General features: G+C 44.0%; 1 protein-coding gene across 13 annotated transcripts in view; it reads left to right on the top strand.

Moving 5' to 3' along the window:
- rims2a (regulating synaptic membrane exocytosis 2a) overlaps nt 1-16658 on the top strand; it is a 1025605-nt gene that overhangs the window by 579587 nt on the left and 429360 nt on the right. For all 13 annotated transcript variants that reach the window (XM_059971246.1, XM_059971261.1, XM_059971230.1 and 10 more), the window contains 2 exons: nt 2318-2417; nt 3765-3888. In XM_059971246.1, the coding sequence (XP_059827229.1) occupies nt 2318-2417; nt 3765-3888 (224 nt within the window). The remainder of the gene's footprint in view (nt 1-2317; nt 2418-3764; nt 3889-16658) is intronic.

Raw genomic sequence — 16658 nt, 5'->3', positions numbered from 1 at the left:
CATTGTTGTAATGCGTGGTTATATGAGTTACTGCCACCGTCCTGTCAACTTCATCCAGTCTGCCAAATTCCTGTGACCTCGCTCACAAAACAGCTGCTCACTGGATTTATTTTTTGGTCTTCACACCACTCTCTATGAACTATCAAGACTGTGGCGCATGAAAATCCCAGGAGATCAGCAGTTTCTGAGATCCTCCAACCGTCCTGTCTGGCACCAACAATCATTCCATGGTCAAAGTCACTTAGATCACATTTATTCCATATTCTACTATTTGTTCTGATCAACAACTGAACATCTTGACCACATCTGCAAACTTTTATGCATTGAGTTGCTGCTACATGATTGGCTGATTAAATATTTGCATCAATGAGCAGATGTACCTAATGAAGTGGCCACTGGGTGTACTTTACAGTGCACTGAAATTACTCTACCTGACACTGGAAAATCGTGTTCTGACAGTGTTACCTGTAGCCAAAAGAATTATACTGGGATTTTCAGTGCATTTCCAATGTCCAGTGAGCTACTAGAGGAAGCTACATTTGAGGTTAAATGTGAAGTTCTACATTTTGGCAGGAATAATCCAAATAGAACATACAGGGTAAATGGTAGGGCATTGAGGAATGCAGTGGAACAGAGAGATCTAGGAATAACAGTTTCAAAGTTCCCTGAAGGTGGAGTCTCATGTAGATAGGGTGGTGAAGAAGGCTTTTGGAATGCTGGCCTTTATAAATCAGAGCATTGAGTACAGAAGTTGGGATGTAATGTTAAAATTGTACAAGGCATTGGTAAGGCCAAATTTGGAATATTGTGTACAGTTCTGATCACCGAATTATAGGAAAGATATCAATAAATTAGAGAGAGTGCAGAGACGATTTACTAGGATGTTACCTGGGTTTCAGCACTTAAGTTACAGAGAAAGGTTGAACAAGTTAGGTCTCTATTCATTGGAGCGTAGAAGGTTGAGGGGGGATTTGATCGAGGTATTTAAAATTTTGAGAGGGATAGATAGAGTTGACGTGAATAGGTTGCTTCCATTGAGAGTAGGGGAGATTCAAACGAGAGGACATGATTTGAGAGTTAGGCGGCAGAAGTTTAAGGGAAACACAAGGGGGTATTTCTTTACTCAAAGAGTGATAGCTGTGTGGAATGAGCTTCCTGTAGAAGTAGTAGAGGCCAGTTCAGTTGTGTCATTTAAGGTAAAACTGGATAGGTATACGGACAGGAAAGGAGTGGAGGGTTATGAGCTGAGTGCGGGTAGGTGGGACTAGGTGAGATTAAGAGTTCGGCACGGACTAGGAGGGCTGAGATCCATTCTGTGATTGTTATATGGTTATAAGTATTAAAGGTGGGTACAATTACATGACATTTGGAAAGGCCCATGGATAGGAAGGGTTTAGAGGGATATGGGCCAAATGTGGAGAAATGGGACCAGCCCTGGAAGACAACTTGATCAGCATGGAAGAGTAGGGCCGAAGGGCCTCTTTCCATTGCTATATATCAGAAGGTCTCAATGGGGCCATGCTGGATTTTATAGGGGCTGCAAGTAAATAACATGAAACTGGGGGCCACAGGGGTTTCTCAATGGGTTGTGGATACTTTATTACTGTTTTAATAAAATATCATTAAACTATATAAATAAAAAAAGAAATGAAATATAATTGGAGCCCTGAATGAAGTGAATGGGAAAATATGTAGATGATACAAATGACACAGCAAAATAACTTAGTCTGTGTGTGTGTGTGTGGGGGGGGGGGGGGTGGGGGGAGAGGAAGGGTGGTGTGGCACATCAATCATTATCCCTGTCCCTCTTTGACCAAGCACAAATCATTATTCACAGAGGTAAATGAAAGTCACAAACGGGCCATGAACAGAAGAAGTGTGAGAACCACTGCTTTATTACCACAATAGTAATAATAGCAGACAGGTTTTCCAAACTGCATTTTCAAATCTTAACCTCTTTCAATCTGTTGAAAAATTGTGATATAATTCTACACATAGCAGAAAGCAGTGTTGATGATCCATGTTAAGATGCAAAGTTTGTCAATTATCAGTAGCAGAGAGTGGTTAGCTCTACTCTTGACTGAGTAAGTAAAAAAGGCAAGGGCAAGGAATTATCCAAAACAAAAAAATATGAGGTTTATATCCAAACAATGCCCAAATTATAATCCTTCTCAATTTCTTAGTTATTCAACCAGAAATAATTTGAAATGGGCAAGGTGTGCTGGTTAGGTAAAAATACTTTTACATTAATTTACTGTTAAATTGACTATTTGAAATAAACATGTTCTTTCCGTTTGACTCTTCTTTTTTGGAACAGGTTGTAGGTGGAAAGATGACTGAATCTGGCAGATTATGTGCATTCATTACCAAGGTGAAGAAGGGGAGTTTAGCAGACACTGTGGGGCATCTTAGAGCAGGTACCTTTAATAAAAAGATTAAATTTCTCTTATTTCTTGTCTTTGCTGCCTACATGTTACTTGGATTGCTATTTCACAGTCAAACTCCTACCAGCATAAATCTCTGAAGTGTCTCCTAATGTATATGAATTAAACATAGATGATAAAAATGGTGTGTAGGAGTTTGATAAGTGAAAAGATTGTGGCAAAATAAAGCACTTGATTTTATGATGTTCGTCTTCCAACTTCTGCTTTTGACTAACAGTGTTTTGAAAAATCCAAGTTCAAGTGTCAAAACAATCAGTTAGATTAATAATTGTGATTGTGTCTACGATTGACCATTGTTTGTGCAATATTATTTTCAAGAGAGAAGATTGTACAAATTGGAAAGATGCGAATTATCATTTGTTTCATTGTAGCCCCCAGTAAGCCTCAGGCTTGCTCAGCTCGCTTCCATCTAGGGAGAGCAGCCTTCAGCCCCGCCAGACTGGGTAATCAGCTTGTGTAGATGCTGTGTGATGTCCCCACCCCGCCAAAAAACAGACAGTACACCATATGCCATTAAGTGTTTACACTTTATAAATCTTACTGGAACTAAGTGATTAACAGCGATAAAATATATATGAAAGAAAAGAAAGGGAAAAAAAAAGGTGCCAGAACTTATCAAAGTCTGGCCACTTTGTGCACAACCCATTGGATCTCTGTTAAAGTCTTCTTGCCACCATTCGATCCCCTTCGACCTCCTCGACCTGCCGCCTGGGACAAACAACGGTGGTCGACCAGAGCTCCACACAAATCTGTCCTTGTCTCCTCTCTTCGTGGTAAACCCTGGGCCTGGGAACTCCGCTCAGGGTCCATTCCATCGCTCAGCTGACAACATCGCATCTTCTCCCTTTAAACACCTCGTGCCATCTCCCAAAAACCAGTGAAACCACAGCTCACAGACCCACAAGCAGAAAAACGTCTATCTCCATTGGTTAACAAACGAATATAATTCTCATTATCAATAATTATAACCCAAATAAAAAGCACTCTCTCACCAGTTAGCATAACAAAGAAGGACTTTTACTTTTAACAAACAAAGAAGCCATTTTGTGTAACACACGCAGTAACATAAAGAAAGAAGAAACCCCTTCACATCATCTTGATATGATGTAATAAGATAAATGGATTCTAGGCAAGATATTAAATCGGCTACAATTTTTTGATCAGTCAATTGGTTAACCTTTTCATTGTTATGAAACCTGACAAGTACTCTGTGTTTTAGAAAATATTGTGCCAAAGCCAGTCAAAGAAGCTAAACGAAATAAAGTAATTTTTCAGATTGTTCTTTCTCTGTTAATGCTTCCATTGTTGTGGCGTTTTTAGGTGATGAAGTGCTTGAATGGAATGGAAGATCATTACAAGGAGCTACCTTTGAAGAGGTGTATAACATCATTTTCGAATCTAAACCTGAGCCACAAGTAGAACTGCTGGTTTCCAGGCCTATTGGGTGAGTAGTTCTTATTTGATATAAAATGGTTCAAAACTCTAGCAGAGTGTTTAAGGGAACAATTTTGTGAATGTGCATACGTCAACAAATTGAAGGCATGTTCCCTTGATTCTTCATCATTGAATTTAAATAAATTTAAATGAAAACCACAAGGAACTGGAGTAGTTGAAGCCATTGACTGAATGGATTAAATACATCTAAAAATCAGTGTTTGGTTAGGAGGTGAAAAACAAATAAAGTCTCCCTCTGCCTCATTTTTTTTAAATAACTATTAAATATTGTGGTCTATTTAAGCAGGTGTGTATAGCACGGGCTTGAATTTTGCAGAGTATTGCCAAAAATCCCATGCATAAGTGCCAAAATGATAGGGATTCCTACTTGGACATATATGAACACTTGCTAGCTGCTCTCTGCCAGCCACTTCGGGCCCACAATTAGACTCACCAGTGAAGTAAAGTTACCATTCTGGTACTCACATGGAGAATCCAGCTGAAAACCTTGCACTAGTTTAGACATTGCATAGATAGTTATTTTTCCATTTGAATGGAGAAGAATGAATGACTGCAAGAGCCCAAAGTAAGTAATTTATCTTATAATGCATGTTAACTTTGAATTACTTTTGTTTATTTATATTTACTTTTGAGATATAGACATTGCTGATGAAGCCAGAATTTATTGCTTTTCCCTACATGGTTGTTGGTGAACCGTCCTCTTGAAATGCTGCTGCCACTTGGCTTATCGCTATCTAAGGAATTCCTGTTATCTTGAGTGTAAATATGATAGATTTTTCAAAAGCATCATATTGAATCTATTGATTACATTAAATATCTTTAATTTATCATCTCTCATCTACTTTGTATCACCATTACTTTGTCTGCGTAGTATCTGTTCTTTGTTTAAGCTTTAAGTAAAAGATCATAAAGAATTTAACTTTCCACTAACTCGTGAACTCCTAAAAGAACCCAGAGATTGAAAATTACAAAGATGCGACCTTTAAATAGACTTATGTGCCTGAGTCTATTTAAATGTTTTTAATTTTGCCATATCATACAGAAACATTCAACTGCAGTCGGCCCTCCTTATCCGCGAGGAACTGGTTCCAGGATCCCTCATGGATATATATATATATATATATAGTGCTCTTTTTCAAAGCGTGACTTGGCTTTTTAGGTTTTACGCTCCCCTTGCAGTCCATTTGTTTTTGTTGCCTGACATGCTCTTTGTATGTCTCCTAATTTGTAATATATTCTGCAAGTTTCACCTTTAAATCTGCATTAGTCTGATGCATGTGAACACCTGGCAATGGTAACACAATGTGTTTGGCCAGGCCCTTTTTTGTTTAGACATTGCAATTTTGTTCATGCTCACTTTTATTCCTGTCTACAACTCAATTCTGTCTCGGCCTGCTATTTCCATTGATACAGCTATTTCAACTGCTCTTTTAAATATAAATTGCAATATAGTCAGGAACTGTTTTTGAATGCTTTTCTGTAAGATTGCACAATCTAAGCAATCTCTCAGTGCATCATTAAGTTTATTATTGAACTGACAAAGCTCAGACAATTTCTTCAATTCAGCCACTTACACTGACTTCCTTTCTGCCATCAACAGTCCTCTCAGTTCTAAATGTACCTGCATAACTTTCATGATATCAGCAGAGCTCACGTCAGCTGATTTGGTTGGAGCAGTCAAGCTTCTAAATAAATTGCGTGCCTTTAAACCCAGTGGGCTCTGCAAAACCAGTACTCACTTCTCACTGACTATTTCATTTGCTTCAAAATACTGCTCAATCTGTTCAGTGTACATATTCCAGTTATCTTTTGTACAATCAAACTTGTTTATCCTTCTGATGTAGCCAGCCATTTCTGCCCTTTCTTAAATTGATGATCATTGTCACCTGGTGCTCATTGTTTATGAACCTGTGAATTCTTCCATTTGCTGTCTTATTTTAAATTCAACCATGTCTTCCCTTCAAAAGAAGCATGTGCCGCACTACTTTTTTATTCAACTGTTTTTCACTGAGCTTTTCTTTTAACTCAAACGTTTTGCTGTGCTCCAAAAGGTGGGTAGCATCTCTGGTTTATTTTATAAAGTACCTCATTACCACTGATAAGTTTTGTACCTTTAAAACATCAAAAAAACTAATTGCAATAAAAACATGGGACAACAGGTCTTAGTTTGTTCTTTACTCTAAGCAAGGCATGCACATATGATGCAGTGGTGTGATAATGTATGCCATTTATGTACTTTTACACACACCACTTAATTAATTATTTAAACAAATAAAGAATATTAATCAAATATTTGCAATAGTACTCAAATATTACTGAAATATTAAATACACAAAAGTTTCTCTGGGTGCTCTGATTTCCACCCACGGTCCATATACGTACCAGCTAGTAGGTTAATTGGTCATTGTAAATTATCTTGTGATTAAGCTAGTATTAATTAGGTTGGTTACTGGGTGGTGTGGCTCATTGGGCCAGAAGGGCCTGTTTTGTGCTGTATCACTAAATGAAGAAGAAATAAATAAAAGTATTTATGCTGTCAAGGGGACTTCACCACCATCCATTGATATAAAGTTCTTGGCTAGAGAAATTATTTCACACAGACTGGTAACAGACTTCCTGAAAGTGTGGTAACAGCAGATTTGACAGAAACTTCCGCTGGCAACTGAACATGTGTTGGAAGAGAACTAATTTTCATGATTATGGGAAAACCAAGGAATAGTCAAAATTAGAAGTTTCTTTCAAAGAGAAATTGCACGTACAAGTAGCTTCCTTCTATGCCGAAAGATTGTTTCACAAAAGCCTCAGCACTTCTTTTTCGGTTAGCTGAAGCATATAGGGGAGACAATTAATACCTGAGAAGTAGCAGCAAGTTGTGAATTGAAGTTAAGAAAGAATTCAGTGAAAATTGCAATCATCAGAGATTGGATACTGAGCAAATCATTGGAGATGGTAGCTGACAATTCTCAAGAGCAACACACACAAACTGCTGGAGGAACTCAGCAGGTCAGGCAGCACCTGTGGAGAGGAATAAACAGTCGATATTTTGGGCCAAGACATCGACTGTTTACTTCCCTCCATTTTGTGTATGTTGCTATAGATTTTCAGAAACTGCAAAATCTCTTGTTGACAATTCTTTAGATCCTGATGGATTAGATCCAAGGAACTTAAAAGAGGTGTCTGGTGACACAGTTGATGCTTTGCTTTTAGTTTTCCAAAATTTGAGAAAGTTTGTATAGATTAGAAAAGAGTCAATGTAATTCCTTTGCTTTACAAGAGAGGGAGACAGGAAATAGGCCAGTAAACTTAATACCTGTCATGAGAAAATTTTGGAAACATTTGTCAAACATGTCCTAGTAGGGTACTTGGGAAAAATCTCAATAATCAGGGAAAGTTGCAGTAGCTTTGTGAAATAGAAATCATATTGGACCAATTTTTCAGAGTTCATTGAGAAAGTAACATCACTCATAAGGTAATGGAAATGAATGGATGAATTCCTAGATTTCCACAAAATGCTTGATAAAGTGCCATATTAAAGATTATTGTGAAAAGTAAAAGTTCATAGTTTAGAAGGTAACATATTGTTGTGGAGAGACGACTGGCTGGCTACCAGGAAACAAAGTACTGTAGCGGTGTGCTACACGCAGTGCTAAAATAGTGACACTGAGTCGGTAAACTGCAGTTAAAGAAGATTTTATTCGAACTTCACAGCCTTGCTTTAAAGCCTCCCTGATCCCGCCCTCCCTGGGCACAGATGCTGTAGGGGGCACGTACTCACAATTCCCCGCAGGCTTTTCCCTTTGTTGGTGAAGCAGACCTGGTGCCCTTTTGGGACTGGCCTTTGTGCTGGTGCGCTGGCTGTTTGTGAGCTGGTTCAAGTGTGCTAGGAAGTGGGTCGCTACATAACCCCCCCCCCCCCCAGAACCGGTGATACACCCCCCAATGTCCACAGTCTGGGCCGGACCCTGTTTGGGAGGTCGGCCTCTGCACCGTGGTGCCGGAAACTCGGCCGGTTGCACCAAGTCCACATGGGCCAGTTTGAGTCAGTCCACCATGAAAACCTCCTCTCTTCCCCCAACGTCCAGCACAAACGTGGACCCGTTGTTTCTGATCACTGTAAACGGCCCCTCGTAGGGCCGTTGCAGCGGTGGTCGATGCCCGCCCCTTCGTACAAACACAAACTTACAGTTTAGCAGGTCTTTGGGTACGCAGGTCGGGTTCTGCCCATGCTGCGAAGTGGGTATGGGGGCCAGGACACCGAGCCTCTTGCGTAGTCTGCCCAGGACTGCTGCGGGTTCTTCCTCTTGCCCCCTTGGGGCTGGTATGAACTCCCTGGGGACGACCAGGGGTCCGCCGTATACCAACTTGGCCGACAAGGCGTGCTGATCATCTTTGGGCACCGTGCGGATGCCGAGTAGGACCCAGGGAAGCTCGTCCACCCAGTTAGCTCCTCGCAGGCGGGCCATGAGAGCCGACTTCAGGTGACGGTGGAAACGCTCCACCAGGCCGTTCGACTGTGGGTGGTAGGCAGTTGTGTGGTGCAGCTGTGTCCCCAAAAGGCTGGCCATAGCTGACCACAGGCTGGAGGTGAACTGGGTGCCTCTGTCAGAGGTAATGTGGGCCGGTACACCAAAGCGGGACACCCAGGTGGTGATCAGTGCCCGGGTGCAAGATTCGGAGGTCGTGTCGGTGAGCGGGATCGCCTCTGGCCATCTTGTGAACCAGTCCACGATAGTCAGGAGGTGCTGCGCTCCACGATATCCACATGAATGTGGTCGAAACGCCGGTGGGTGGGGTGGAACTGCTGCGGCAGAGCTTTGATGTGCCGCTGCACCTTGGCCGTCTGGCAGTGCACGCATGTTTTGGCCCATTCACTGACCTGTTTGTGGAGTCCGTGCCAAACAAACCTGCTGGAGACCATCTGGACGGTTGTCCTGATGGAGGGGTGCGCTAAGTTATGAATGGAGTCGAAAGCACAGCGCCGCCAGTTTGCCGGGACAACAGGACAGGGTTGGCCGGTGGTGACGTCACAGAGTAGGGTCCTCTCACCTGGGCCTGCAGGGAGGTCCTGGAGCTGCAAACCGGAGACTGCGGTTCTGTAACTCGGGATCTCCTCATCTGCCTGCTGTGCCTCTGCCAGTGCTTCAAAGTCTACCACTTGGGAAAGGGCATGAATGTTAGGGCGAGAGAGCGCATCCACCACGACATTGTCCTTACCTGAGACGTGCCGGACATCCGTCGTGTATTCAGAGATGTAGGACAGATGGCGCTGCTGGCGGGACGACCAGGAATCGGACACCTTCGTGAACGTAAAGGTAAGCGGTTTGTGGTCCGTGAATGCAGTGAAGGGCCTACCTTCTAAGAAGTACCTGAAATGCCGGATTGCCAGGTATAACGCCAACAGTTCCCGGTCGAAAGCACTGTATTTGAGCTCGGGTGGCCGCAGGTGTTTGCTGAAAAACGCCAGGGATTACCAGCGACCTGCGATGAGTTGCTCCAGTACCCCACCGACTGCCGTGTTAGATGCGTCCACTGTGAGGGCGGTAGGGACGTCCATTCTGGGATGTACTAGCATTGCGGCGTTCGCCAAAGCTTCCTTCGTTTGAGTGAAAGCGGCGGCGGACTCCTCGTCCCAGGTAATGTCCTTGCCCGGACCCGACATCAGGGTGAACAGGGGGCGCATGATTCGGGCAGCTGAAGGGAGGAAGCGGTGGTAGAGATTGACCATACCTATAAATTCCTGAAGGCCTTTGATCGTGGTGGGTCGGGGAAATGGCGGACTGCGTCTACCTTAGCGGGCAGAGGGGTTGCCCCGTCTTTAGTAATCCTGTGGCCCAGGAAATCGATGGTGTCGAGCCCGAACTGGCATTTGGCCGGGTTGATTGTTAGACCGTACTCACTCAGTCGGGCATAGAGTTGACGGAGGTGGGACAGATGCTCCTGACGACTGCTGCTGGCTATGAGGATGTCGTCCAAGTAGATGAAAGCGAAGTCCAGGTCGTGTCCCACCGTGTCCATTAATCGCTGGAACGTCTGTGCGGCATTCTTCATGTCGAACGGCATGCGGAGGAGCTCGAAAAGGCCGAACGGGGTGATGAGAGCCGTGTTGGGGACGTCGTCAGGATGCATCGGGATTTGATGGTATCCCCAGACGAGGTCTACCTTGGAGAAGATCCGTGCACTGTGCAGGTTTGCTGCAAAGTCCTGAATGTGCGGCACAGGGTGGCGGTCCAGTGTGGTAACCTCGTTCAGTCTGCGGTAGTCGCCGCATGGTCTCCAGCCCCCTGTTACTTTGGGCACCATGTGCAGGGGGGAGGCCCATGGGCTGTCGGACCGCCGGGTGATCCCCAATTCCCCCATCCTCTTGAACTCCTCCTTCGCCAGTCGGAGCTTGTCCGGGGGAAGCCTTCGAGCACGGGCATGGAGGGGTGGTCCCTGGGTCGGGATGTGGTGCTGTACGCCATGTCGGGGCATGGCTGCCATGAACTGCGGTGCCAGAACCGATGGGAAATCCGCCAGGACTCTGGTGAAGTCGTTGTCGGACAGCGTGATGGAGCCGAGGTGAGGGGCTGGCAACTGGGCTTCTCCCAGGAAGAACGTCAGAAAGGTCTCGGCGTGTACCAGTCTCTTCCTGGGCAGGTTGACCAGTAGGCTGTGAGCCCACAAAAAATCCGCACCCAGAAGCGGTTGGGCTACAGCGGCCAGTGTGAAGTCCCACGTGAACCGGCTGGAGCCGAACTGTAGCTGCACCGTACAGGTGCCATAGGTCCTTACCATGCTGCCGTTCACGGCTCTCGGGGGGGACCCGGTCCCTGTTGCGGGTGTCGTAACTCGTCGGAGGTAAGACGCTGACCTCAGCACTGGTGTCAACCAAAAAACGGCGTCCCGACCTCTTGTCCCACACATACAGGAGGCTATCCCGATGGCCAGCCACCGTAGCCATCAGCGGCGGCTGGCCCTGGCGTTTCCCGGGATCTTGCAGGGCGGGCGACAGCGGCAGGCTTCTGCGCCCCACCGCTGGTGGTGGAAGCACCATTGTTCGTTGGGCTCCCCACCCCTGCCTCTGGGGTTAGCGGGCTCTGTGGCCAGGCCTGGTCTGGTTTGCTGCTGGGAGCGTGGCCTGGTGATCTGTGCGACGGACGCCCCACTCACCTTCTTTGCGTTCCACAGCAAGTCTGCCTGGGCAGCCACCTTCCGGGGGACGCTGAAATCCGCGTCGGACAGCAGCAGGCGTATGTCCTTGGGCAGCTGCTCCAGGAATGCCTGCTCAAACATGAGGCAGGGTATGTGTCCGCCAGCCAGAGACAACATCTCATTCATTAAAGTCAATGGAGGTCTGTCTCCCAAACCATCCAGGTGCAGTAAACGGGCAGCCCGCTCGCGTCGTGAGAGTCCGAAAGTCCTTATGAGCAGGGCTTTCAATTCCGTGTACTTGCCGTCTGCTGGGGGAGACTGTACGAACTCCTCAACCTGGGCCGCTGTGTCCTGGTCGAGGGAGCTCACCACGTTGCAGTAACGTGTGTCCTCTGAGGTTATCTGCCAAACGTGGAATTGGGCTTCTGCTTGCTGGAACCAGAGGTGAGGTCGCTGTGTCCAGAAACCCGGCAGTTTCAACAAAACCGCATGAACAGATGCGGCGTCGGTCAACTCTGGTCCAAAAATTGTTTGGACCGTCGGGGTCACCAATTGTAGCGGTGTGCTACACACAGCGTGAAAATAACGACACGGAGTCAGTAAACTGCAGTTAAAGAAGATTTTATTCGAACTTCACAGCCTTGCTTTAAAGCCTCCCTGATCCCGCCCCCCCCCCCCCCCCCGGGCGCGGATGCTGTAGGGGGCACGTACTCACAATCCCCCGCAGGGTTTTCCCTTTGTTGGTGAAGCAGACCTGACGCTCTTTTGGGACTGGCCTTTGTGCCGGCGCGCTGGCTATTTGTGAGTTGGTTCGAGTGCGCTAGGAAGTGGGTTGCCACAGTACCATGAATGGATCTTTGCTAGCAGGATGTAGTAGTGCTGGCATCTCAATTTGTTTACACATTATGTAAATTACTAGAATGAAGGTACCTGAAGGTATGGTTGCTTAAACAGCAGTAGGAAAGTTGTGAAGAGGACATATGGAGACTGTGGACAAATAAAGATATGTAACGTGGGTGGGATAAGATCTGGCAAACAGAATATAATATGAAAAAAGTGTTGGATATTATGGATATCCTCTGAGATATAAAAGGATCTGGTGGTCCTTGTACAAAAGGCAGATATTGCAAGTTATTCAAAAGTAGGGATGTTATGTTTCTGTTATGTAACGCTTTGTGAGACCATATCTGGAGTAACATATGCAGTATTTATTTTAGGAAAGATGTCAAGCAAAGGAAAAGTTTAATAGATTAGCAATTAAATTGATGGACGACTCATGAGAAGAGGTCCTGCATGCTTGTCTTATGTCCAATTGAGCTTCAAAGCGAGAGTGGGAACTTGATTTGTAGTAATAACATCTTGAGTAGTCCTGACAAGGCCAATATGTAAGAATGTTTTCACTTGTGGGAGAATCTAGGACTAGAGTTTACTGTTCAAAAATAAGGAATTAGCCATTTAATACAGTGATGAGGGAAATCGAATTTCTCTCATAGGGCCATGAATCTTTGAAATACTCTTTCTCAAAGTATCCAACATCCATTATCACTATGTTAATCACTGAGAAACTCTTGTTCTTAATGACCAACATCTATTACAAGCCTACACACTCCCACAGCTCCCTAGATTATACTTCCTCTCATCAAGTCTCCTGATCACATTCTCCCAATTTCTCCTTTGCATGTGCTATGATCTCATGTTTCTGAAATTTCTTTCTTCCTGTCTTGCCATGGCTTTCCTCTATAAAAATTGATAGACCTCATTTGTATCTCTACTACCAGGCAGCTGTCTGCCTTTTTATCCCCCAGGTCAGAATAACCTGGAGAAATTCTGACTTTTCACCTGCCAACCATCATTATTTGTAATCTCTACTTCCTTCAATACAATTCAGAGTTTTCTTCCCCTTTCAGCATTTTGAAGGGACTATTCCCTTTATGACTCCTTTTTCCACTTTTCCATCTCCTCCATCACTTCAGTTGTCTGCAGCATCTGCAGGACAGACAATACCTATCCATTTACCTGGTCATTTCCTGCCACATAAAAACCTAAAGAAGTCCTGTTTGGTCAAATAGCAATTCATTTGCACTTCTTCTAATCTGGTATATTGCATCTGGAGTTCCCAGAGTGGTCTCCTTTAGAATGGAGATGCCAACTGCAGATTAAGTGACCATTTGCTGATCTGTTCACGTGGGTAACTCGGAGCTTCCAGTTATCTGTTGCTTTAATTATCCATCGCATTCCCACTCTGACGTATCAATGCGTGGTTTCCTGCAAATAGCCAATGAAGACAAATGTAAGCTTGAGGAATGGCACCTCATCTTCCAAGTATTACAATCTAGAACTCAACTTCAAGTTCTTATATTCAAGGTGTGACTTTCTATTTCTGTTTTTATTACAAATGATTCATACTGCTGTAGTATTAACTCAGATTTTTTTTCTGTTCCATAGACGTTGCATGATCTGCTGAGTATTTCACCATTCTTCATTTGGCTTCACATCTCAGCTACAGCTCTCATCTAAATTTCACATCTTAACATGGTCCCCTTTTAGTTTTCTATCTTCCTAAGTTGCCCTTGTCAATCTATCAGCCATGTAGCTCCATTAACAGTTGATTCACTTTGGCAAGCCAATGAGAGATACTCCATATACTCTATCCAGCAGTCCTCTGGCTGTCTCCACAGCTTTGACTGAGCTTGCTTTCTCATTTTCCAGATCTAGAAAAGGGCCTCTGACCTAAATCGTTGACTGTTTCTCCTCTTTCCACAGATTGTTGCCTTTCCTGCTGAGGGTTTCCAGCATTTTCTGTTTTTATCTCTTCCTCACAATATTTTGGAAGTGGACTCTTTGAACAGTTTTTTTTAAGGTAGAGGTAGATAGATTCTTAATGAAAATGGTGTTGAATGGTTACCAGAAGGAGGTAGGGATAGAGAGTGGTGATTACCTCCAGTTCAGCCATGATCTCATTCAATAGTTGTGCATATTGAATAGGCTGTTGCCTGTAAGTTACTGCTTTGTACAATGTACTGATATATGTAGGCCAGAGTACATAGCAAAGCTGTTTTTTGATAGATTTTACTTGAAGCCTTTTTGCTCAATCATCATCTTGAAAAACAGGTGTTGTACTGTGACTGCTTCTAACAAGTAAATATTCTAAAGCTATTTGAATGTCTCACAGACAACTGATTGAATGTAATAAGAATATTGAAGATGTACCTTCTTTCTACTATGTGACACTTAATTAGGACCCTCTTGTAACTTCCCATCAGTAATTCTGGCATACTTGCTCACTGATGCACATCATGAATATCAAATGCAAACTGGCACTTTCATGTTGTGAAGTGTGATTGACAGGTTCCTAATTTTGTGCATGAAGCTGTGTAACGGATATAATCTGCACTGCTGTTTAAGAACATTTTTTCTGGTTGGTAGTTCTATTTTAAAATCATATTCCTAGATTGAAGGCCATACTGAATAAAAAGCTTTATTTCCTTCCTGTACTCTTTGGATCTTACCCTTTCGTCCATCACCTTGTGATGGTGGTGTTCCCAAGCTTCGGGAAAGATGGCGGCACACTTGTTCGCAGCAAATACTCTGGGTCCAACAAATGGTGCAAATGTTTGTCTTGAACATTTTCCTTGTAGTCATAAGACCCTGTTGAACATTGGTGATACAAAATACTGCATGCCTGGTTCATTGGCAAGATTGATGGCAGGAAAGCTGCGTGGTCTGTTATAGCCACACAAGGGATGAGACGCCGCAGTGTGGGAGAGATCAGAGGCTCAGTCAGAATGCTGGAATCCATGATAGATTGGGGCTGGGCCTCGTGGTTCATCTTTCCCATTGGTGCAGCTCTTCAGTGCTCACAGCCCAGAAGACAAGCTGTATTACGCTCATCTGCGGCTGACCCAGCGCAAGATGAGGAATTGGTGCATACTGCTTCTTGCAGAAATATGGCTCCAGGTCAACATCCCATGTACCATCAATCTTCAGGCTATGCCACTCAGAGACTTGTGCAAATATTATTTTTGTGACTGTACATACTATCGTGTGTGACTGTATGCATTGTGTTTTGTACCTTGGCACTGAAGGAACACTGCATCATGTATTGTTGAATAACAATTAAATTTGCACTTGAACAATTTGTGGAAAGTTAGTGATGCTCTGTGTGTGCTGATTTTGATAGGTTACTCTATAGCTGTACATCTGACTTCCAAACTTACCCCTAGGCTTAACACCAGGTCCAGGATGTTTAGGATCCGTTGCCTGCTGTCTCTTTGCTGCTTTTGTCTGCTCTGTTTTCATTGAACAATGCATTCTGTTACTGTTTTCCTTTTGTACTTTTTCAAGATACATATGTGTGGAATGTTCTGTCAGTTTGACATGCAAAAAATCCTTTCACTGTATCTCAGTGCAAGTGGCAATTAGTAAATATTACTAGTGACACGGTCAAGAAATAAGGGATATGTAGCTACAGAAGGTTAATGCAGCTACCTGCGTCCTACAGGAGGTTAATGGGAGTCATGGGACAGGTTGACTAAAGTCAAAGACAAAGTAAATTTATTATCAAAGCACATTTACGATAGGTTATCATATATAACTTTGAGATTCATTTTCTTGCAGGCATGAACAGGAAAATAAAGAAATACATGGAATAAATTAAAAACTATGCATGAACAAAGACTTGCTCAAATAAAAAAAGTACTGAGAACATGAGTCATAGAATCCTTGAAATAAGTCTGTAGGTTTTGGAATCAGTACAGAGTTGTGCGTGAGTTTTCCACACTAGTTCAGCAGCCTGTTGGATGATAATAACTGTTCCTGAATCTGACGGTATGGGACCTAAGGCTCCTGTACCGCCATTCCGATGGTAGTAACAAGAAGCGAACATGGCCTGGAAGGTGAGGGATGATGGCAGTGCTCAATATATATGTGCTCAATGTCCAGGTCAGCTTTGCCTGGGCTGGGCTGCACTGTATCTACTATTTTCCTTTCCAGTCTTGGGATTGTTTCCACACCAAGCTATGATGCAACCAGTGAGAGTAGTTTCTATTGTCTAAATTTAAGGTGACATGTCAAATCTACACAAACTTCTAAGAAAGTAGTGGTGCTGTGGGGTCTTCTTTGTGCTGGTCCAATGACAGATCCTCTGATGTGATAACACCAAGAAGTTTAAAGTTCACAACCTTCTCCGCCGGAACCCCTTTATGATAATCAGCTGTTGAGTTTTGCTGGTGTTGATTGAGAGGTTGTTGTGGCACTACTCAGCAAGGCATTTGATCAGTTTCCCCATGTGAGGCTCATTCAGAAAGTAATAAGGCATGGGATCCAAGGAGACCTTGCTTTGTGGATCCAGAACTGACTTGCTCACAGAAGGCAAAGGGTGGTTGTAGATGGTTTGTTTTCTGCATGGAGGATGGTGACCAGTGGTGTTCTGCAGGGATCTGTTCCTTCCTCTTTGTAATTCTTATAAATGACCTGGATGAGGAAGTAGAAGGGTGGGTTAGTAAGTTTTCTGATGACACAGAAGTTGGGGTTGTAATGGATAGCCTGGAGAGTTGACAAAAGTTACAGCGGGACATCAAAAGAATGCAGAACTGGGCTGATAAGTGGCAGATGGAGTTCAACCCAGGT

The sequence above is a fragment of the Hypanus sabinus genome, chromosome 1 (genome assembly GCF_030144855.1).
Source record: "Hypanus sabinus isolate sHypSab1 chromosome 1, sHypSab1.hap1, whole genome shotgun sequence".
In the NCBI taxonomy this organism is placed as follows: domain Eukaryota; kingdom Metazoa; phylum Chordata; class Chondrichthyes; order Myliobatiformes; family Dasyatidae; genus Hypanus; species Hypanus sabinus.
This window is presented reverse-complemented; position numbering and strand designations above follow the sequence as displayed.